Source organism: Triturus cristatus, chromosome 4_1 (genome assembly GCF_964204655.1).
Source record: "Triturus cristatus chromosome 4_1, aTriCri1.1, whole genome shotgun sequence".
Classification (NCBI taxonomy): domain Eukaryota; kingdom Metazoa; phylum Chordata; class Amphibia; order Caudata; family Salamandridae; genus Triturus; species Triturus cristatus.
The window spans coordinates 368,941,298-368,965,027 of NC_140585.1; the positions used below are offsets into that span (position 1 = coordinate 368,941,298).

Here is a 23,730-nt window from a genome sequence, read left to right on the forward strand (position 1 = left end):
CACAACCACACACACAACCACACACAACCACACACACACAACCACACACAAAACCACACCCCCACACACACAACCACACACAAAACCACACCCCCACACACACCCACAACTACACCCGCACACAACCACACACAACCACACACACAAGCACACACAGAAACACACACAACCACACACACAACCACACACAACCATACACACAACCATGCACAACCACACAACCATACACACAACACACACACAACACACAACCACAACCACACACACAACCACACACAACCACACATTCCCACACACACCCACAACCACACCTGCACCCACACACACACACACAACCACACACACAACCACACACACACAACCACACACACACAACCACACACACACACAACCACACACACACACAACCACACACACAACCACACACACAAACACACACAACCACACACACAACCACACACACAACTACACCCAACCACACATTCCCACCCACAACCACACCCACACACACACAACCACACACACACAACCACACACACAACCACACACACACACACAACCACACACACACACAACCACACACTAAGCTTAGCGTAGCCAATAGGTCTCACCTTTGGGACCTTATAAGTGTTTAGCCACGCAACAGTTGATGTGGTTGCACCAAGGATATTGTGCTGCATAACTAAATACTTAGAAGGTCCCAAAGGCGAGACCTATTGGCTATGCCAATGCTTGTTTCATTATGTGCTGTGGAATGGATTTTGTGTGGAGTTGAATAGTGTGGCATGGAGTAATATGTGCTGCGGAATTATGCGGCATGGTGTGGAGTGTTTTTCTGTGGATTGTTATGTGGTATAGAGTGGATTTATGTGGGGTATTTTTATGTGGTATTGAGTAGTGTGTAATTAGATGGAGTTGAATTATATAGTGTTGAGTGGTATTATGTGGATTATAATTATGTTGCGTGATGTGGTTGTATGGATCGGCATTGTGTTGAGTGGTGTTGCGTGGAGTGGTGCTGCGTAGAGTAGACCGGTGTGGTGTTGAGTGGAGTTGGCGTAAAGTGGAGTTCAGTTGTGTAGAATTATGTGGAGTGCAGTTGGTTGAAGTGGTTTTGCATAGAGTAGAATTGCATTGTATGAAGAGGAGTGGGGTTGCATGAAGTGGTGTTGTGTAGAGTGGAGTGGTATTGCAAGAAGTGGCATTGCGCAGGTGGCACTGCATTGATTGACGCTTGGAGCGGAGTGCAGTTGCATGGAGTGTAGGTGTGTAGCATGGAGCGGAGTTGAGTAAAGTGGAGTGGCGATGTGTGGAGTGGCATACAGTGAATTGGCGTAGAGTAAATTGGTGTAGAGTGAAGTGGCATATAGTAGAGTGACATTGCATAGATTGGTATTTTATTGAGTGGTGTTGAGCCCAGTGTCATTGCTTAGAGCGGAGTGGCATGGAGTGGTGTGGAGTAGAGTAGAGTAGAGTGAAATTGCGTAGAGTAGAAGGCTGTTGTGTGGAGTAAAGCAGAGTGGCATAAAGCAGAGTGGAGTAAAGCTGAATGGCATTCAGTAAACCAGAGTGGAGTAAGGCAGAGTGGCATTTAGTGGAGTAAAGTGGAGCAAAGCAGTAGCGTAAAGTAAAGCAAAATGGCATGGAGTGGAGTTGAGTAAAGATGAGGAGAGTGGAGTAAATCAGAGTGGCTTTGAGGAGTATAGTAAAGTAGAGTGGTGTGTAGTAAAGCAGAGTGGCATTGAGTAGAGTGCTGTAAATCAGATTGAAGTAAAGCAGAGTGGCATTGAATGGAGTGGAGTAATGCAGAGAGGTGTGGAGTAATGCAGAGAGGTGTGGAGTAAAGGAGAGAGGTGTGGAGTAAAGCAGAGTGGTGCGTTAACACACACATTTTTTTACTTCTTGTTGTTGCTTACGAGAAGCATGGCTGGCAGTAACTGCTCCTCTTTTACTGCCAGCCTTGCTTCTGGTGATCAAGGATTATAAGTACAAAGTGCGTGTTTACGCAGCGCTTGCAGGTTTTCAAAACATAAATAAATGGCATTGTCATCTACAATGCCAATAGCTCAAACTCTCGCAAATGCAAGACCTATTGCATTGCAAATGCTTGTTGGCTTTGCCAGCCACGTACACTGTGTAATTTATTTAATATATTAGCGCCCTGTCGCTTGTTGCATATTTTTTGTTTTTCAATTTAAATTTGCAAGGTGGCTTCTGCATCTTAACACACCCATTAACAATTTCAGCACAGATCATCTTCCTAGGGCCGCAGATACATCCTCCAATTCTTGGCTACACCCTTTGGCCAACCACAGCACCGGCCATTGAAGATGCTCGGCGTCATAATGCAAGTCACTTGATAGGAAATGCTGACAAGAAATACGTGACATAAGAAATATGTTTGATGGAGCTCTACTTTTTACCCTTGCTACTGGAGGCTTGGTGACCTCCGAGTCCCTACGTCAACACCTGTGCAGTAGGGACATCATACAAATAGTGTAGTGTTGAAAATTTATTTTTCAAAATTTTATTTTTTCAACTGCATTAACCCCAAAATGCGCATAGTGCTGATTTAAGTAATATGCAGAGGCCTATTGTTTCCAGCAATCTTTGTTGTAATGGTGGCCATATGTAGTCAACTATCTAATCAGATTAAACCGTTTGGTTTCCACTTGGTACTGTGTTTGTAAAATTATTTGTAAACAGGATGAAATTCAGTGTTTAAGTACACACTGCATGATAATTATAGAATGCTATTATTTGAACGCCACAATATTGCAAGCTACTTAATTTATGTTGGGAATCCTATATATTTGCGGTTTCCATAGAAAGAGTAATATTCCAAAATGTATTCCCATCCTCCTATGAATGTATCTTGCCTTAAATAAAAACAGGAATCTTCATGTGATCATTGCTGGCGTGATTTGGATTGAGGTATTTCAGTGGATTACGCTTTAACAGTGCCGTGGGAAAACACACCTGGTGAAAGGGCTGAAAGAAATGACGAAGTGAGGCAATCCGGTGCATTATATCTGGTGAAGAGAGCCCTGGGGCATGAGTCCTTCTTAATGCATCTACGGGGGAAAACACATTTTAATGAGGTGAACAATAATATTTATGCAGTTCCTATACTGATAAATGCATTGCCGTCTGGATTTCAGTAGTTAAAGTGCTTGTTTATCAGTGCCATGCTTCTGACAATGTCATGCAGAAAGGATACTTGTACCAAAGAGATAAGATAAGTCTCAAGTTGCCTTGTACCATCAGGAATCATACAGATTGCTCTTGTTAAACTGCAGGTCACTGTCTAACCATTTGGCGTAAATTCTTATTTTGTTAGAGGAAGAACATCCAGAAGCCCTGACAGAAACATGGCTAAATAATGGATCTGATCCTGACCTGGTTCAAGCCCTTCCTCCAGGTTATCTTATCCAGAGGCAAGACAGAGTAGTAGGTAAAGGTGGCGCAGCATTGCTAAAATATATCAAAGTCAGCTTACCAGCCGCATTTCTGCAGGCCCTTTACCAGACTGTGAGAACTCTCATTTGCGATAGGATTCTCACCCATTCTTACCATGTCAGGTATTTTAATCTATCGTCCCCCTGGTGCACTGGGTCAATTTTGCAATCTTCTCCCCGATATGGCAGCCAACCTAGCCAGTGCCCCCTCTAATTTTACGTTACTAGCTGATTTTAAACTTCATTTTTATGACCCTTCCCACTTGGCTGCAGTTGAGATGACTGATGATATTGCAGCCTATCAGTTGAATCAAAAAGTTATTAGTCCCACCCATGTGAAAGGCCATCTACTTGATCCTATTTTCTCCAATATTGAGGAATTATCAGTAAAGGACCCTATTCCATTGCCCTGGTCTACCCACTTTCTTATTCCGTTTATCTGGACCCCCTACGTACCCCACTTTGTTAGGCAGGTTAGGAGCCTGACTCGCCTGTGGTCTAAACTCCCACTAGAACACTGGATCTTGGCTTTGGAAAATACTAAGCTGATCCCTGACCCTAATCCTATTAGTGCTAATGAAAATTTTAACAAATGGATTGAGGCCTCACTAGACAGGGTCCACCCGAAGAAGTGGATTCAGAACACAGTTGGGACCAATAGACCGACATGGTATTCTCCTAAGCTCCGTGAGCTAAAACAAACCTGTAAGACACTTGAAAGGATTTCTCCTTAGTCAAGCAACGACATTACAGGGCGGCCATTAAAATGTACAAAGAGGAAATTAAATTGGCCCAAGCCTTATACTATGAAGAAAGAATTTCTTTGGCAGCTAATTCTCCTCGCGAAATTTTTCACATTGCGAAAAAACTGTTCAGAGCCCCCTCATCTCCAGCTACCTCTGATGGTGCCCGCTCTTGGTGTAATAACGTGGCAGATTTCTTTTATGATAAAATTCAAGTCAAGCCATTTATACCTCCTTTCGTTTTGCTAATGGCCATTGTAACTCGTTAACGCTGGATACTACTCCTCCGAGCAGGGAGCATTGCTTGGAGGAAATTCCTCTGATGGACCCCAAGTCACTTGAAACCACATCAGCACTCGTGGAGGAGTGTGGCTCAATGGTTAGAGCGGCAGACCCTGAAGCAGAGTTCTAGCCAGGGACCAGGGTTCGATTCCCGCCTCGGCAGGACTCGGGCTCAATTTCCTCGGACCTGTCTATTCTCGCCTCGGTGCCTCTTCTAATCATGGGCCCCACGCTGCAACTCTGGGCAATAGCTTGCTTAGCCTCCACACTGGCTCCAACAGCGCTAAGGATGCCTGGCTTCACCCTGGGGGTGCCCAGGAGTGGACACTTCACAGGGAAAGCCAGGAGGGGTTCCACAGCGGTATGAGTATCAGCGCCAGGAAACCGCAAAAGGCGACACCGCAAGGTGGCCGTCTGGTGACAGTGCGCTCTATCAGTACCTTGACATTTACATTTTACATTTACTTACTCGTAAAGTGTGGGTCTCCTTTGGACTCCGCTCCTCCCATGATTTTGAATCGGTTGTCTGGAACTGTCTCTCCTGTCATATTTGAGCTGATAAATGCTTCTGTTTCTACTGGAGTAGTTCCTCCTCCATGGAAAACTGCCATGGTGAAGGCGTTGCTAAAATCCCAGTCTTAACCCTGACCTCCTGGGAAACTATTGTCCCATCTCGCGTCTTCCAGGGATCAGTAAAATTGTTGAAAAACATGTTAATTCAGTTCTTCCTACATTTCTGGAGTCCCACAATCTTCTTCATCCCTCGTAGACTGGCTTTCAACCCCTACAGGGTCCTGAAACTGCCCTTTTAGCAGTAGTCGAAGAGTCCAAGATGATCTTGGATGCCGGAAATTCTATAGCTGTTATCCTCCTGGATCTCAGTGCAGCCTTCGACACTGTTAACCACCAAATTTTGGTTCATAGACTTAGAAATCTAGGGATGATGGGGGGGGCTATAGTGTGGCTGCAGTCATTCCTGGAAGACAGCTCGTTTCAGGTTTTCAAAGGCGATGCTACCTCAAAACTGATGTCCCTACACTGTGGAGTCCCGCAGGGATCTTCCTTGAGTCCCACCCTGTTTAATGTTTATATGAGCCTCCTAGCGGAGATTGTGCTTCCTTTTGGGGTGCAGATTGTCACCTACGCTGACGACACACAACTTGTCGTGGCCTTGAACCATTCCAATAATTCCTCTCTAGGCTTCCGTCCTTGCTTGAAAGAAGCGGCCAAATGGATGGATAACTTATATTTGAAACTGAATGGAGATAAGACCGAGATGATGCTTCTTGGGAACCCCTCCATTTTTAATGCTGAAGTAATGTGGCCAGTCTGTCTGGGTCCTGCTCCTGCTCCCAAGAACCAGATTCAAAGTCTGGGTATTTGGCTTGATGGTGACCTGAGTTTTAAGTCACAGGCTCGGAATTTGGCGGCTTCCTGTTATGGCATCGTTAGGATGCTCCGGAAAGTCCTTCCGCTCCTACCTTTCCCTGCAAAAAGGCTTATGGTCCAGGCTCTTATTCTCTCCCGCCTGGACTATAGGAATGCTCTTTTCTTAGGAGCTCCTTGTGCCACCAACTCGAAACTCCAGACAGTGCAAAATTGCGCAGCGCGGATGCTCCTTGGGACTCTAAACCGCCAATCTGCGAAACCAGCTCTGAGGTCCCTTCATTGGCTTCCTATTCAGGAGAGAGTCAAATTTAAGGCCATCTGTATTATTCACAAGACGCTAGCAGGGAAGGGAGAGGCTATTAATTGCTCCATTATTCTGCCTTATCGCACGAAAAGATGTCTGCGTTCGGACAACCTCCGTCTTGCCTTAGTCCCTAGAATCAAAAGGGAAAGAAGCGGGCCGTCTGTTTTCTTACAATGCTGCTAGGATATAGAACACCCTTCCACTTCAAATACTCAGTGAACCAAATCATCTTGCCTTCCATAAACGTTTTAAAACTTGGCTTTTCTCTTAATGCAGTTGTGGTGTCTATTGTTGTGCCTCTGTCAACGCTGGGATGCCCTCGGGTAGCTTTGCACTTAATCATTTTTTTTAAATTAAATTAAATAAGCAGGTTGGGGTATTGTCAACAGTGACAAGTAGTTGTGGATGGTCAGTCACGTCCCTCCAGCCCCCCTTCTCTTCAAACTGGACCGTGCTGAGGGGGGAGGGGGCACTGACTCCTCTCCACACCGGAGCTTGCAAGTTAAAATTGCATTTTAACTTCTGTATATTAACATGGGTATAGTGTCTCAAACTAAAAGAGGCCCTGGAGCTCTTTGAGCAGACAAATAAAAAGATACTGAATGTGATGTGCTTGGTTGTTGAGTATTGCTATAGAAAGTGTGCTGTGTTGTTGGTGAGAACCTGTCTTTGAAACAATGCACACAAAGGCAAAACGCTTTCCTTCTAACATGACTCAACAGTAAACGTTTGTTTACAATCATTTATCTTAAGCAGTGGATTGGAACTCTTCCCATTCATAGCACTGCAAAGTCATGAAATTGATTTGCTCTGAAAGCGCTTGAATCGAGTGAGCACGCAGCCAGAAATACGTGTGCAGAGCTCTGATGTAAATACCCAATAGTTACTGTTTTCTGTTGGACAGATCACCGGTGTCCTATGAAAGCCATTGATTCACAACCCCTGTGCCATAGCACTTCCATATTGACTGAGAAGGAGCACGTATTTGAAATGTATTGAACAAAATTGTTTGAAAAGGTCCTGTTTGTTGAGCTCTGCGACGGAGGTGGCTGCGGCAGGGACTGGGATGCTAGAGCTAGTGTTTCAAAAGCAGGAGGGAGGAGGAGGCAGCTGCATTCAAAACAGAACTTGTCTCTGAATGCACAGCAAATGTAGCAAGATAAGAACAGGATTTACAGCCCTGTTTACCACAGAGCTCTGTAAACCCACAGCACTTGTCTGGAGTGCTCTATGTTAAAGAAAGAAAAAGTGCTCACAAGCGCTGAGTAACAACACGTGTAACAGGGGCAGTCCCTGAAAATGGCGGAGCTTTAAAGTCTATATCCTGAGTACAGCATGTCTCATCGGTTTAATATCATACATTTATTTCTGGGCTCTGCAGTTCACAAAATTTCTCAAAGCAAGATAGAATATTCTGAAGGCCCATAGGAGATTTGTAGATTAATAAGGTATCGTCTGCAAACATTAGGTCCTAGTGTTCGCTAATCTAGGTGCATCCCCATCACAATAATCCAGGAATTAAATTAAGTCGTTCATGTATAGTGAAAACAGGATGGGAGCGAGCACACATCCCTGTCTCACCCCACGATCCACAGAGAAAGCGGCTGTTAAGTTGCCTGACGTCCTGCACTGCACTTGTGCGATAATTTCCCATGTGGAGCCTGACTGAAATAGCCAGAAGATCCGAGGGGACACCCATATCAGATAAAACTTGCCAGAGATTATATTGTGAGACCATATCAAAATCTGAACGTAAATCAACAATCCCCCAACACCACATATTTCAAATAAATTAGTAAAAGACTGAAGACTTGATCAATTGTGCTCACACCTTTTCTAAAACCTGCTTGAAAAGGAGTTAAAACTTTATGCTCCTCCATCCCAGAATGTAGCCAATTTAAAAGTGTAGTGCCAAAGAGCTTGTGAGAGCATTCTATTAAGCTAATTGGTCTGTAGTTATATGGATCCTCTGGGGAACCTTTTTTAGGTCTCACCTAGCGATGCAGCGCATGCACAGTGCTCGCCTTGGCGAGATCTATTGTTGTCGGTTTCTTGGCCGAAGGGGGACAGGACATGTGCGCGCCTGGACAGGCGATGTAAACGCGCATGGCGTCTCCTCTCTAGCGATGTTAGCTTTCACACGCTCCCACCACACGCTTGATTTAGCTTTCAGTTTCACTGCACGCTGCAACTATACAAGTCAGACACATACATTTCACAGCTCAAGCATATCTACTTTTTTTTTTTTGTAATATTGTCCGGGCAGGAGTAGGTCTTTAAGGAGTGTGGAAACGGAGAACAGACTCACCCAAAAATTGTTTGCGATGCCGGGGAATGAGTTTCTGTACTTGAGAGGAATTTGCGCATGCGTAAATGTATATTACCTATATTTGTTTCCAAAAATACCCATATACGCATGTGAGAATGTTAAGATTTACAAAGAAGTCCACAACTGGCCTCACGAAAGTGTGTTTGTCATCATGGTTTCCCGGCTGTACTCGTACAATCCTCTGCCAATTCCAAAATGTCAGGAAATTTGCTCCTGGGTGACTTTTCTTCAGAATCGACCCTATATCTGTCGCAACCAGGTCAGCAGAGCCATTGTAGAACCAGAGATCCAGGTCAGCAGAGCTGCTCTAGAGCCAGAGCACCAGGTCAGCAGAGCTGCTCTAGAGCCAGAGTACCAGGTCAGCAGAGCTGCTCTAGAGCCAGAGAACCAGGCCAGCAGAGCTGCTGTAGAGCTAGAGAAACCAGGTCAGCAGAGCTGCTTTAGAGGGAGAGGACCAGGTCAGCAGAGCTACTTTAGAGGGAGAGAAATGGGTCAGCAGAGCTGCTTTAGAGGGAGGGAACCAGGTCAGCAGAGCTGCTTTAGAGCCAGAGAAACAGGTCAGCAAAGCCGTTGTAGAGCCAGAGAACCAGGTCAGCAGAGCTGCTGTAGAGCCAGAGAACCAGATCAGCAGAGCTGCTTTGGAGCCAGAGAACCAGGCCAGCAGAGTTGCTGTAGAGCTAGAGAAACCAGGTCAGCAGAGCAGCTTTAGAGGGAGAGAACCAGGTCAGCAGAGCTGCTTTAGAGGGAGGGAACCAGGTCAGCAAAGCTGCTTTACAGCCAGAGAACCCGGTCAGCAGAGCTGTTGTAGAGCCAGAGAACCCGGTCAGCAGAGCTGCTGTAGAGCCAGAGAACCCGGTCAGCAGAGCTGCTGTAGAGCCAGAGAACCAGGTCAGCAAAGCTGTTGTAGAGCCAGAGAACCAGGTCAGCAGAGCTGCTCTAGAGCCGAAGAACCAAGTCAGCAGAGCTGCTCTAGAGCCAGGGAACCAGGTCAGCAGAGCTGCTTTAGGGTAAGAGAACCAGGTCAGCAGAGCTGCTTTAGAGGGAGAGAACCAAGTCAGCAGAGCTGCTTTAGAGGGAGAGAACCAGGTCAGCAGAGCTGCAATGAGCCAGAGAACCCGGTCAGCAGAGCTGCTATAGAGCCAGAGAACCAGGTCAGCAGAGCTGCTTTAGAGCCAGAGAACCAGGTCAGCAGAGCCTCTTTAGAGCCAGAGAACCAGGTCAGCAGAGCTGCTTTAGAGCCAGAGAACCAGGACTGCAGAGCTGCTCTAGACCCAGAGAACCAGGTCAGCAGAGCTGCTGTAGAGCCAGAGAACCAGGTCAGCAGAGCTGCTTTAGAGCCAGAGAACCAGGTCAACAGAGCCGCTGTAGAGCCAGAGAACCAGGTCAGCAGAGCTGCTTTAGAGCCAGAGAAACAGGTCAACAGAGACGCTGTAGAGCCAGAGAACCAGGTCAGCAGAGCTGCCTTAGAGCCAGAGAACCAGGTCAGCAGAGCCGCCATAGAGCCAGAGAACTGGGTCAGTAGAGCTGCTTTAGAGCCGAGAACCAGGTCAGCAAAGCCGTTGTAGAGCCAGAGAACCAGGTCAGCAGAGCTGCTCTTGAGCCAAAGAACTAGGGGGCATATTATCAAGGTCCGGCGTTTAAATTATCGCCGCTTTAGCGGCAGAAAACTGCAGCTAAAGCGGCGATAATGGGCTTGATAATATGCCCTTGAGAATTCCAATAGAAGCCCATGTTCACACCAGAACATGGGCTTCTATGGCAATTCGTAGACTGAACCTCCCTGTCTAAAGTAGACCTTATATATATACACAACACCACCCAGGTCCGTGATGGACACACATAGAATGCGAGGTGAGGACACTGGAACCTCTTCGAGTTCCCCATATACGTTCAAACAAACCCAGGTGGTCAGCCCTCCTGATGGTCTTTCCCCACCATTTGCTTGAACACCGGGGTCTATATTGGTCGCTAACTGTGCTCCCTCTAAGAAGACCGCTGTATTATCAGCCATATTATCAACCCTGAAGGTATCCAATAGTAGGGGAGTCCCACTACAACCATTTACAGGTGTACCCAGGGACTACCTTCTCTTGGTTAGTTCGATTTCTGTCGAAATTAAACCCACGGCCCGCTGGAGCATTCTGTCTATGCTCGTGGTTCACTGCTGGGAATGAGGTTGCAACAAAGCCACTTTCCTTCTACCCATGCTGAAGCCAACAGATAAAATCAAAGGGGATATTACAAAACCATAGGAGGAAGGCAATAGGCAGTATTGGAAACCAGAATGTGGACTGGTGCGGTCACTGATGCTGTGGCAGAGCAGAACGAGGCTTGTAGTTCAGCTTGTAGTTTGGCCCCGACCCCTCTGGCTCGCACCCGTGGGAACACTGGTATTGAAAATAGGCACCTCCTGGCGTGGTTACTGACGCTGCGACTGCAGCTAACGAGGCTGGAGTTTGTAATTCGGTGTCGACCCTTCTGGCTCCTCAACAATTCTTTAATTGCCCCGATTGTCCACAAGCAGTCAGAACATCGAGTTTCTTGCTATCTTGCACCCAGGAGGGTCGTGTGTGGAATTGCCCTCTGCCCAACAGTCTGTTTAATGGAAGCAGATGCCCACAGAGGGGCAGGTGCTGCTCTGGGGGAGGGAGGGGAGGAAAAGTGTGGAACAGCCCTGCTCAGCCCAGGCTGTCCCTCTGTTCCCTCTGAGCACCACTATCTCACTATTTTGTATCACTGTAGGAATTTGGAAGTATAACATTCTGCAATGTGTTTCTGTTTATCGAATGTTATCAATTCTGATACATAAATCAATGAAAATCCTTTCTCTGTGTTCTTGTTCCTCTTTCCCCTTTTGTTCAAGAAATGTTTTTGCTTTCAGAAATGTATTATATGTTATGCTGAAGTAACTACGGCTAGCTACAATATGCATTGTTTCTACCCAAGGGAACCATTTTTCTTCATTGTCCTTAACAACATCTTAGATTTCTTCTTCAGTGAAGCTAGGAAACTCTCCATTCACTGAGGTAATCCTCACATGAAGCCAGTGCTCCTAACAAAGTGGAGCCAGCAGCTCAGTTAGAATGTGCATTGTACATAGCATTATTGAAACACTGAAATAAAATGAGACCTTGCACACAATGCGGATGCATGCAGGAGGAGTGCAAGTATTGTGTTGCTTAAAAAGGCCCCAGCACCGCTTTTAGTGAACATGGGTTCAGTTGGAGCAGAGAGAAAGGAAATCCAATCAAAGTTCTTGCATGCAGTGCTGATTGCATGCAGGAGGGTTAAAACGACTGGTCAATATCTTGCGGTAGCAAATCATTTTTTAATTGTATCTGTGGTGTACATATGAGTTTTAGGCCGTTAACATGGCAGGTGCATGCAGGAGAGCCACAGAGGCCAACAGTACCAGCAGCACTGTATTCATTGATGAACACAGCTGGCACAACGACTGAGGGAGTCCAGTGCTTGCCTGTGGCCCTGGTTCCAAGACACACGTTTGAAACAGACCTGTCTATATGAGAATCATTAAATTGGGTAGTACTTATACCAGTGCATTACAGCCCAGAGAAATGAAGCTACAGAAAAAAGAAGAATGTTAATTGCTCTCATCCTAGTTATGAGCCTGAGTGGCAGGTGAGGACACATAACGAGGGGAAAGGGCTGATTAACAGACCGTATTGTCCTGTAAGTGAGGCCAATAAGGCTTGTAGCGCACCTCGCTCCTCCCCCCCACCCTCCCCTCCCCCCCCCCCATAACAGAGAGGAGGTCTTTCACTTGGGAGGCCGCTTGCGCTCCCGCAACGCCCCATGTGACTCTTCTAATCGAGCTGCACGTACACACTTGGCTATCTGTGCTCTTTCCAGTGTGCAATTTGTAAACAAAATAAGTGACCGGGATCTTGTCAGGAGACAGCTTGCACCAGCCCATTTATCCTGTTAGTGCCACCTAAAACAGAACCAGCTACTAACCATGAAAGTGGGCAGAGGATGTGGTGTAATGGCCAGAGCTGCTGACTTTTGAGCTGGGGAACCAACTTCGAGTCTTGGCGTCGGCTCAACATCCTGTGATTCTAGGCAAATCACTTAATCTCTCCATAAATGAATGTGTCCTTAACTGATGCTCATGAAAAGCACCATTGTTGAGGATTAAGTGCCGGCTCAGATTAAGCACTGGCTCTTTCCTTTGCTTTTGGTGAAGAGAAGCATAATCAGCCATGGAAAAATAAGACAAAAAGTCTGCTTACCTTTTTGCCCTTTGCTTTTGGTGAAGGGAAGCCCAATCAGCCAAAGTAAGGAAAAGAGCCCGGCAGACTGCTGTCTGCCTCCCTCAACACATCAGAGCCTCACCCTCACTTCTTGAGTTCAGCAAGAGGCTGAAGACCTGGCTTTTCGAATAACTCTGTGGGGACCACATGCCTCCACACCTGCTCCAAACACCTGGATACCCTCACGGCTGGTTAGAATGCCATACAAATCACCATAGCAAAACTAAAAACGAAACATGACATCCGCGTGGGGATGGGTACGTTTTATCACCCACATATTCAGATGAAAGGCTTACCTCGCTCCCGCAGCGCTCCGTTTGCCCAGATTATGGATGTTTGGAGCTGGCCAGCCACAGATTACTCCATTTGCAGGCCTGAAATATTAAATATAATCAGCAAATGGGACACTCTTTGTGGCTGATCAGTTCCCAATTGTATACACAGAGTGCTGATGACATTTAGGAGTTTCAGGTGGATGCAGATGGCATGACTGAGCCTTATTGTGGTGTCAGTCTGGAAATTGGCAGGAACACCGTTTTACAGAAATGCACTTCTTGATGGACACAGGGGTCAAACACGAGCTTAAATTAGAGACCTCGCAAGTGGATGGAGCACAAGTACTGGTATCCTATGAGCGATCACTGTAGCGGTGGCTTAATAATCCCCATTTTCCAGGTAGGCCAGTGAGGGATGCACAGATAATTAAGCTGATACCACAACATTTGCAGGTGCTCATGCACCCCTCACCTAGTCACCTGGTAATCGTACATAGTGACCACTGAGCCAGTAGAATGGCTAAGTGAGCTGAATACACACTCCTGACAAAATGTAGGTCTTTCATTCGATTTCCTGCGTGGTTGACTTCGCTGTAAGTCCCAATTGACTACCATAAGTTAGGTAACTAACATATCTAGAAATGGAAAACACAAGTCACTTTACGAATATGAGCCAGCATAAGTAAGTGGCATCTGCCAGTACATTTAACCTAATGGTGAGACTAAACTAGGAGATTGAAAAGGAAGGTTTCAGCATGTTACTAAAAAGGGGTTACATTTTGTATATAATGTCTGTGTAAGATAATGACTTTAATACAATTTCAAGATTCATGACTGAGGCATTGCAGATGAACCACTTCTTAGGAGGTGAAATAAGACAGCTCACAGACGCAGCATGAGTTGAGAGACTATCCTCTTCTGTCATATCTAAAGTCCACTCTATATATACGTTAAAAGATTCATACAGACAGCTGTGCTGTCATGACAGACAAAAAAGTAAGGGAAATGGGTACACTTCAGTTGCAATTGAAGTTCTTTGTTTCAAACCACACGTGTGGTAGGGAACATGTTATTTGTTAGAACAAATATTGTCTATGGTGTTACCCAGTTTTTATGTCTGTATACCATCGAGAAGTCGTTGGGCCATAATCTCCTTGTTTACGTTGGTGGCCGTCAGATGATATTTTCAAACGTATGGTCTTGTGATTGGGTCACTGAAGTGCCATTTTGGTTTGCCATTTTAAATGTGGTCTGCTGCTGGTTCAAAATTAACTATTTGTGCAGGGATGAACATTTTTTCATAATATAATCTATGAATTTCTGTGTTATTGTTACAAAGAGTCATAAGCAGGGTGGCTCATTCAAGTTTTTCTGCTCCTTTAGGGCATCGTCGTGTTATTTTGTTCACTAGTCATTGACAATACTTAATGTATCATTTGAAGGTGCATGTTTTCGATCGCAGAAAGGAAATTAAAGAAAAATAAACTTATTGATAACTATTTATATAGATTTATTGAATCTTACAGTTTTGAAGGGTGTTTTATTTTTTTGCTTCCTCTCAGTGGCCGTCTGAAATCACTGATTTTTCTATGCTCCCATATTCTAAGTTCATACAAAAGACATGATTCGTAAGGGGACAAAGTGATCTGAAATATTATTTTATCGGGTGCCATTTCATTTCCTTGTCAGTACAGTGTCACAAATGGATACTCTATTTTGCCTCATTTTATTCTTATATAGCTTGGTAGTGCAGGCTGTTTTGATAAGGGGTGTCTTATATTGGAGGAACCATTTGTCCAAGAGTTCTTTCGTTTTTTGGCTTTATTATACACAATTCTATTATTTCCGCAATGGAAAGATCAACATGTTTTGGCCCGTGAAAGTATATTTATTGTTCTTCATCAGGATTGTTGAGGTTGAATAAATTACGGATTGTATTTCCTCTGTCGGGCAAGTGTATTGAACTAAAGTTTGAAATATACTTAAATGATATCTTGCACAGATATACCAGACTGCAGTAATTAAAGGGTGTTGGTTTGTATTTTTGCACCTCTGAGTATCGCTCCACATGTTTCCTAGCCCACGAGCTGTAAGTGAATTGAAAATTTTTTGGAATGATCCATGGTAGCCACTTCGTCAAATTGTGCTTAGACTTCCAGTACAAGTATAATGTTATTACGTAGTCTCACAATGTCATTGTGTTCTAATGAAGTTGAAAAGAGCAGATATTGTACAAGAGGCTCTACTTTATTTAAAAATTGTGCTCTTTACTAAATTTCTACTTTCCTGGTCCCTACCTCTTCTACCTGACCTACCTCTCATGGATCTACATCAGTTCCATTTGATATATATCCCCACAATTTCTTTCCTTTCTGAACTATTCCTCTTCTGTGTTTGCCCTGTGTTCTATATATACACTATTTTATTCCTTTGTTTCCTTCATAGACTCCAATACTCCTGTTCTGTCTTTCCGTGCAATGTATTTCTTTGTTTGCACTGCTTTTAAAAGGCCAAGGATGCAGAGTTTGTGCTTAGTCTCACAAATGGTGCCTCTTCTGGCAACAATGGTCCTTACACTGCCAGGCATTTGGATCTAAAGCACCAACACGGATGTGCTTCAAAAACAACAAAACTCCTCGAAGGATCACTGTTGTGTGGCCCTGGGGGACCAAAGAGCTAAGCTGTAGGAAAAAATGCCATGAGGGCGCTTTGAGGGGAGGCTATCTCTTTCCTGGCATCATCAAAGCATTGCTCCTCCTGTTGTGTTCTTGTCCTCCTGCAGGCATATTTAAAGAATACAGAAATTAAAAATCTCATTTGCAGTGGCTTGTAGAGCTAGATTTCCTGGCCCACATCCTTTCTTTTGTTGTGTTTTTTTCCTTTTTTGCAGTGCTTTTAAAGGGCCCTAGGAGCGAGGTTTGTGCTTTGCAACAGGTCCAGCGTGAGGGCTGTCGGCCCAGTGGTGCAGGACCACTTAGCACGTTCTACAGCTCCAACAGTGACTGATGTCTGGAATGGACACACAAATGGGATGGGAAGCAGGGGTCAGTAAAATATAGTGAGGGAGGCAGAGGAGCGAGCAGACACATGCACTTTGTTGGAACAGGAATGGTGTACAGGTATGTCCCTTTGCCCTGAGTCCACAACTGCATGTATATCTGATACCCTGAATTTTACTTTGGCCAAGCCAGTAGCTGTTTAGATTAACAGGTAAGGGGGTTAAAAATACTTTTAGTAATGAGGCTTAAACAGCAGTGTATATATGCCCAATGTTGAGCCTAAAATGTGCATGTTTTTCATGTATGGGTATTGCTTTATCTGTGGGTATTTACATCATTGAAACCTGTCAGGGATTCAAGTACGAGTGTTTATCGGTTAAAAATGAATGTGGCAATATACTAGTTTCAGCTTCATTTCTTTTACAAAGTGCACAATAAATATGGATACATTTAGATAAAATTAGCAAAAAATAAAAGTGGATAATTACAGATGGCTACAGTGAATTTGTAAATAAACTGCTAAGCTTTTTATGAATTCATAAATAATTGCTACTTCTAAAGAACCTTCACTTATTGTCATGATTCAAATTGAAATAAATGTCATTGCACAACCTTCTGAGTCGGTTTAGCATAAATGCAGTCTAGACACACCCAGCTGCAGCACCCTCTCTTCTCTTGCAGCCTCTTGGAGGAGTGCTACGTCATGAAGGATCCTTTCACCCCTGACAAGGAAAAATTCCTGATTCTAGGATCCAGGTGCAGCCTGTGCAGCGACGTTGTCTGTGTTGGCACGGTGAGGCAACCATCACTGCGTTTTATTGCTCTTTTGGCAATTGCACAGTATTGGAAAAGTGACTGACCACGCATAATTATAATTTTTTTTTTTAATCTCGAATTGTATTTGATTGTTTTATGTACGGCACAGTAGAGTAAAAGATTACCATAAGGGGGGAGGAGCCAAGATGGCCGACGGGTCGGACGCCTGAGCTCCCGGCTCCGTGGACCGTCCGGCTTCTTTTGTTAATCCTGATTAATCCTCCTGACCTGCGCCGCCCAGCCGCCGCGGATTACCGGCATTGAAGTGACTGGCGTTCTCCTGACACCTTTATCGGCGGGTTTGGTGGCTGACTCGGTGCCTACTACGACCTCCGGCGCTCCCACGGGTCCCTGCGTAGATGGCCGCCGCTGGACGCCGAGGGATGTGGACGGGGTGCTGAGCTGGAATACTGCGGGTGATCGCGGGGGAGGAAATGCTGGCCGTGCGACTGGAGTCAGACCCTTACGTCCGGGTCGGACTCCCCCGAGCGCCGGCAGTGGTGTGGACGACGTCGGAGCCCTCTAATGCGAGCTCTCCTCCGCCACCCTGAAGACAAGCGAGCGGACTCCATTTTGTAGCGTCTTCCTGCGGCGAACGGCCGGTTCTCGCGGTGGCCGTGGGGCGCTCTCGCCCGGTGCAGCTCCCGAGTGGAGCACGACGCTTTTCCGGTGTCTACATCCTCGGATCATAGTCAATTTTGTCCCGTCACTAATTGCCCGCAGTGGAGATGACAATGGCGTCTGCTCTTCTTGCTGAGACGCTGGCTGACCCTGGACTCGCAGTGTCTGCGCGCCCGTGTGCCCCGGAGCTGATTGCCGCATTGGAGGAACAGCGGGATAGTGCGGACCGATGCTTGGTACAGAGGGACCCGACCTGTGGGGATGTATTGGCCGCCCTTGTGGCGTTAAAAGTGGCAATGCAGAGTACTTGCCGGGCGCTGACCCGGAGAATCGATGAGGCACTGGTTGCAACGGGACGTTCCCGGCTGGAGGATCCCCCGCCGCCCCTGTTTTCTCCTGGAGGTGAAACAATGTCGCAGAGTGGGGGGCTGGTGGTGCGGAGTCCTCCTGGCTACAATGTAACGCGTCAACCCATCGACACGGATACAGTTGCAGGGACACCCTTCACTTTGAACGTTGTGACTCTGCCTACGAACTATCTGCTGAGACCTAGCCTTTCGCTTCCCTTGCCAGATGTTACCCTGAAAGCACCTATCGCTCGAGCCTCTGTGGCATGTTACTGCTGCGTTTGGGACCCTGTGGTACGATACGTCTTCATTGTCCCCTTTCCTCGAGAGCGGCCATCTTGTCTCTTTGTCCTGGCTGAAGGTGACTCGCAGCAATGGACGGGCCTGAATCATATCTGCCGGTCCGGACAGGGGTGATGGCATGCCGGTTGTCGCTTTGGTTGGATCGGCATACGGGGCCCTGGACTGATACACGTTTTGTAATTTTGGATGAGTAGTCTTTAATGACCAGTTTTTGTTACATGTCGCTGCGATTTCGCCTCCTGTTTCCTTCTTCTGCCGGGGGGAGGACTTGTGAAGTGCTGAAGTGCTGGGTGTTATTGAATCGGGACCACCGGGTTTACGTGGGTCTTTTGATACTGTTCTGTACATGGCGCAGGATGTATGAGCGGCGCGGGAGTCCGGGAGTTCGGCAGTGTGGTGGGCTCCTCCCCGCTTTATGGTCTTTTTTCCTTTCTTCCTTCCTTAATTCTATATTTCGGGTTCCTATGGGGCGACAGACACGTAGCTAGGGGGGGGGTAGGCCATAGCCTCGGCATGCGTGTAGGGTGGGGGGTCTTCTTCGATACGTTTTTTGTTACTATGGGCCTTCTTTTTCTTTCTTCTGTCCTTTTCCTACGTCTTTTTCTAGGGTCAGTGGGGGGGAATGGTGTTAGGAGGGTAGCGGCTGGGAGGCACATTTCGCTGCGTATCTATATCCTGGTATTATAGTTTCGTGCCGCCATTTTAGATATGTTCACTGTTAGTTGACTCTCCTGTTGGATGTTACCCATTTATTGTATGTTCGTCTGTTCTGTGCACTGATCCGTTCTAGCTCTGTATCTCCTTAACTTTAAAACTTTTTAAAATTAACCTTACTGTCTCCTGCCACTCAGTGCACGTGGATTTTGCAACATAGGTCGTATGCTTTTAGGTGCTGCCGTGCCACCGAGTGGACGCGTACTTTGCTATCAAGCATCAGAAGTGTCGAGGCCGGCCGGATGGTTGTAGGCCCGTATTTGTCTTGTACACAGTGCTAAATAAAGGTTTAAAAAAAAAAAAAAAAAAAAGATTACCATAAGGCACCTGATTAGGAGTTGGGAGGTCCAGGGGGCCATAATGACCGAATCCAGCTATCAGTCCTTCCTCTGCACCTTCCAATTGTGAGTTATTTTGCTTGGAATGAAAAATAATTTGCAAAAGCGTTTTTTACCAGGTAGAAATCCCCATACAGATTCCATTTCCATGCGGATCCTAGGCTGCTCCCATTTACTATCCGCTTTGAAGCAGGGGCAGTTAGTTGCAGAGGGATAGCTGCTGGTAGGGAGCTGGTGACCTTCAGGATGTCCGGGGCATTGGAGAGGGGGCAGCATTCATTGCTCCTCCCATGGGGTGCAGCCCTCCATGACCCACACTGTATTTACCAACAAGTTTTCCTGCTTACAAATTGGATCTGCTATACCTACACTGGGTAAATCCACGTTCTTGAATAACAGACATCTCTGAAATAACCTTTTTTTTTTTCCCCCGTTTTTTTGTAATAAAATAGTGAGGTGTTCACCTACCCATCAGTACTATTGCCAATGATACTATTACTCCTACGTGAGACCTGAGCTAAGGGAGCTTGTACTTCCAAATTAATCTCCCTCTAAAACATACATAGGGCCTAATTCACAAAGGGCCTCTTCAGTCGTGGCAGAGCTCCCTCAATCGTGGGGAAGTCTCTGCACTCGTGGCGGAGGCCCCACAGTTGTGCAGAAGTCTCCACACTTGTGGCGGAGGCCTCACAGTTGTGCAGAAGTCTCCACACTCGTGGTGGAGGCCCTACAGTCGTGCAGAAGTCTCCGCACTCGTGGCGGAGGCCCCACATTCGTGCGGAAGACTCCGCACTCGGGTGGCGGAGGCCCCACAGTCGTGCAGAAGTCTCCTCACTCGTGGCGGAGGCTCCACAGTCGTGCAGAAGTCTGTGCACTCGTGGCGGAGGCCCCGCACTCTGTGCCGAATCTTAGTAATGAGAAATCTCATTTGAAAAATTCCTCCCATGTGCGGAGTCTCTCCAGTGACTGCGGGGCCTCTTGTGATTCAGGCCCACAGATAGGTCCTGAAAAGTTATGTGATTATCCGACACAAACAGATTAATCATTTTTATTTAGTCTCTTCAGTTTATCTATACTGCGCAAAAACATAAATCAAGCTTTTTTCTGATTAATGGAATTGGGCACGTCTCATTTCTCAGCAGAGCAAAAGTTAAAGTAAGGCTTAATAAAATGGTGATACCCTGAGGCGCGTGTTTTCCAACTGACCCAAACTAGCAAACTCCAAGCACTCTTGCTTCTGTAATGCCCAAAACGAGTGCCAGTAGTGAAGCCAGATTACCTGTGTCGCTCAATGCCAATGACAACCATGCATGTCTGCACGGAATTACTTATTCCATTTTAATAGTTCCCTTTATACCACATATTCTTAATATTTTTTGTGACACCTGAATGCACGCCAACACTGATTATTGCGAAGTTTGGAGAAACCAGGCAAATTAACATCATAGAACAAGAGAAGAAATTGAAGTTCATTGACAGATTATAGAGAAGGGCTTTCGGGAGCTTAAGGCATTAATTGGCTGTAGTTACCGCAGTAGAAAATAATTAACTAGTGTGATTGTGAAAGGTGGGCTACTTTAATTTTAAGTTTTCTCATGGGAGTTTCCTCATTACTTCACTAGGAATGAGGTCCAGGTTTAATTTCCTACCACTGGTAGTCTGTCTCCCAATATGATGACAGACTGATGTCCAGTACATTAATGCCAAGACTATTGTGATTTGACTACCCGAGAGGAGCTCAAAGGTCAAAACTGTGGATGTATTTTAGATCTCCTATGGCCTAGTAATCTGGCTTGTTGGGCGTTCAAATAAAGTAGTTTATAGTATTAAGTCTTCTTGCTGGAAAGATTGTTTTTTTATGAATCCACATTGTAGCTGGATCTGGTAAGCGTACTTGCCTGTTGAAGTAATCCGAATGTCTAAGGGCAATACACAAGGAGGGTTGAGGCAAAGATCCTGCACCTGTTACTGGGAGTGGCTTAACAGTATGGTGATGGTGCTAGAAAACCAGGAAGTGCACCCCTCTTCACTTCCTATTGAGTTCAACACCAAACACAGAAAGAATTGGAATTAGCACACATCAATTATAAATCTCATTAAAGTTCATTAGAACATCAAATATCTGTGATGACTGGTAGAAAAAGCAGGTCCAGATTTTTCTTATAGTTGTAAAGGTTTTTCTTTATTGATAAATATATTCAGTTGTTAAAATCCAATATTCACAGAAGTCCTTTAGCCAACGCGTTTCGTCTCAGGAGAGTCTTCTTCAGGGCGGGTCAGGACCATTGGCCAGGGATAGGGGTGGAGAAGTGTGGCTCAATGGTTAGAGCGGCAGACCTCGATGCAGAGCACTGGTCCGGGACCAGGGTTCGGTTCCCGTCGCGGCAGGGTCTCGGGCTATAAATTCCGCGGACTGGATATTCTCGCCTCAGTGCCTATTCTAATCATGGGTCCCACGCTGCAACTCTGGGCAATAGCTTGCTTAATCTCCACAACGGCCCCCCCGCGGCGGGATGCCTGGCTTTCACCTTGGGGATGCCCAGTATGGGTTATCTCACAGGGAAAAACCAGGACGGGTTCCCAAGGCAAGCGCCAAGATGCCCAAGGGTAGTTGAGCGCTATATAAGAACATATAATAATAATAATAATAATAATAATTTAGAACCAATGAGTTCATCATTTTGTGACGCATACCCATTCTACTGAATCCAACCACGAGAGAGAATGTTGCGAAAACAATGATGGATAGCAACAAAAACATATACTCTACGCAATAAGTTGGATCAGGCTTTGTAACAGTTGTTCTTTGCTGTACAATAGTGTCTCCCTATAAGGTTTTCATAATCTTTTTTAGGAACAGTATATTTTCTGCTACTTTATATTCTTGTTTTATATTTTATTTTATCTGACTATTTGTGGTGATGGAATGGATATGTGTCACAAAATGCTGAACTAATTGGTTCTAAATGTATTTCAGATACCCTGTATTGAACATGTTGTGTGCTTATTGTTTGTTAGAATTATTGTTGTTTAGAATTGTAATACAATCCTGTTTTTTAATGAACATTGTGGTACCCATGATTGGAACTGGTTTAAAAAAAATACTTTTTATAACTAAAGACTGTTATTATATCCTTGGACGAGGTGGTATTTCAGCTGAGTGCTCTTTAGCATATGCGCACACCCCTGTTTGGGGTTTTGTTAAGTGTAGTTGATGATTGTTTGAGTGTGTATTCAGGTTATTTCCTTCTCCGAGGGACATACACAATTTTTCTCACCGGTACTGTATCCAGATTCTGCAAAGGGCAAGATGACCAAGCGATTCATGGATCGGGCTTGGTTCTGGCACGTTGAGCCTTTGCTGCCAACTGAAAGTCCCGGAAGGGCTCGAGCACGCAGGCAGGCAGGGATGGGTGGCATTAATGACCCATTAGGCTGGTATAGAACTTGGAGAAGTTGCATACAGACCGCAGTGCATTGGACAACCACGAAAATATCGGGGACTGGGAGAAACTCCTGGCCTCCTTTTGGGAAGTGGTGTATCCCAATAACGCTCAGGGTCATTGCTGCATATCTCTCCACACCCCACACCCCCCCCGCTCCCTCCATCTCCTCCCTAAAAGAGGATCCGTGTTAGCTTCAACAGTGAAAATAGATAATCTAATGCTCTCATACTCTTCTCTGAAGCTGAACAGATGGGTCGGTTCCCTCCCAACCAGCACCTTGATGATTGTTTTGTATACAGATAGAATGACCGTTGACCTAATGTTTCACACTTGTGTGTGATTGCAGTTCATTATAGCCAAGCCTGGTGCTTATTGCCACAATAGGAACATATATGCTTCAGTGCTAAGTGGGATAGGTATGCCCTGACGTGGTTCCAGTCACATGCACACTGTGCCTCTGGAACCAAGCTATAATCGACTGATGAGACCTGATAATGGCGAAATCGGTCTTGAGTTGCTTGTGTTCCGGGTCATAGAGGACCTGACCTGTCAGCTCGTGCTGGGCTGTCCTATTGGAATAGGGTCAAGACTGATTTGTAAATGGCTGGTTCCAAACTGAGGTGGCATGATGTTCAAAATAATGGACTGCGATGCAGCCCAAAGTAATTTCCAGTGGCTGAAATTAATTAAAGCATTCCATATGTCACTTTTTTGTATGCCTTACCTCACAATCAAACAGCACCTTGCCCTAAAACGCCTACACAGCCAAGCAAATTTGCTACAAAACCCTAGATATAACCGCTACCTAAAGGAAGTATTCTTTGTCTGTACAGGTTCCCTCATTATGGAATCTAACTTCTACTGAACATAAAACACTCTTTCGTACTAGTCCGCAAAAACTGCACTCACTTATTTGTATGAAGTATCCAGACCGATGCCAGGAGAGCCCATTGAGAGGAGGGCATTTTACAAATGCTGACTGTCTGAAACTGAGTTGTTAATTTGGGAAGGGAGAACCCTTACTCACTTAAAAATAATCACTGTTTTGGCAGGAATACAGTTCTCAGAGAATCTTTGCTCAACCCTTGATAGTTT

General features: G+C 45.6%; 1 protein-coding gene across 2 annotated transcripts in view; it reads left to right on the forward strand.

The window, feature by feature from the left end:
* Nucleotides 1-23,730, forward strand: part of CDPF1 (cysteine rich DPF motif domain containing 1) — a 189,203-nt gene that overhangs the window by 152,620 nt on the left and 12,853 nt on the right. For both annotated transcript variants that reach the window (XM_085652412.1, XM_085652411.1), the window contains exon 4: nt 16,732-16,843. In XM_085652412.1, coding sequence (XP_085508538.1) covers nt 16,732-16,843 — 112 coding nt within the window. The remainder of the gene's footprint in view (nt 1-16,731; nt 16,844-23,730) is intronic.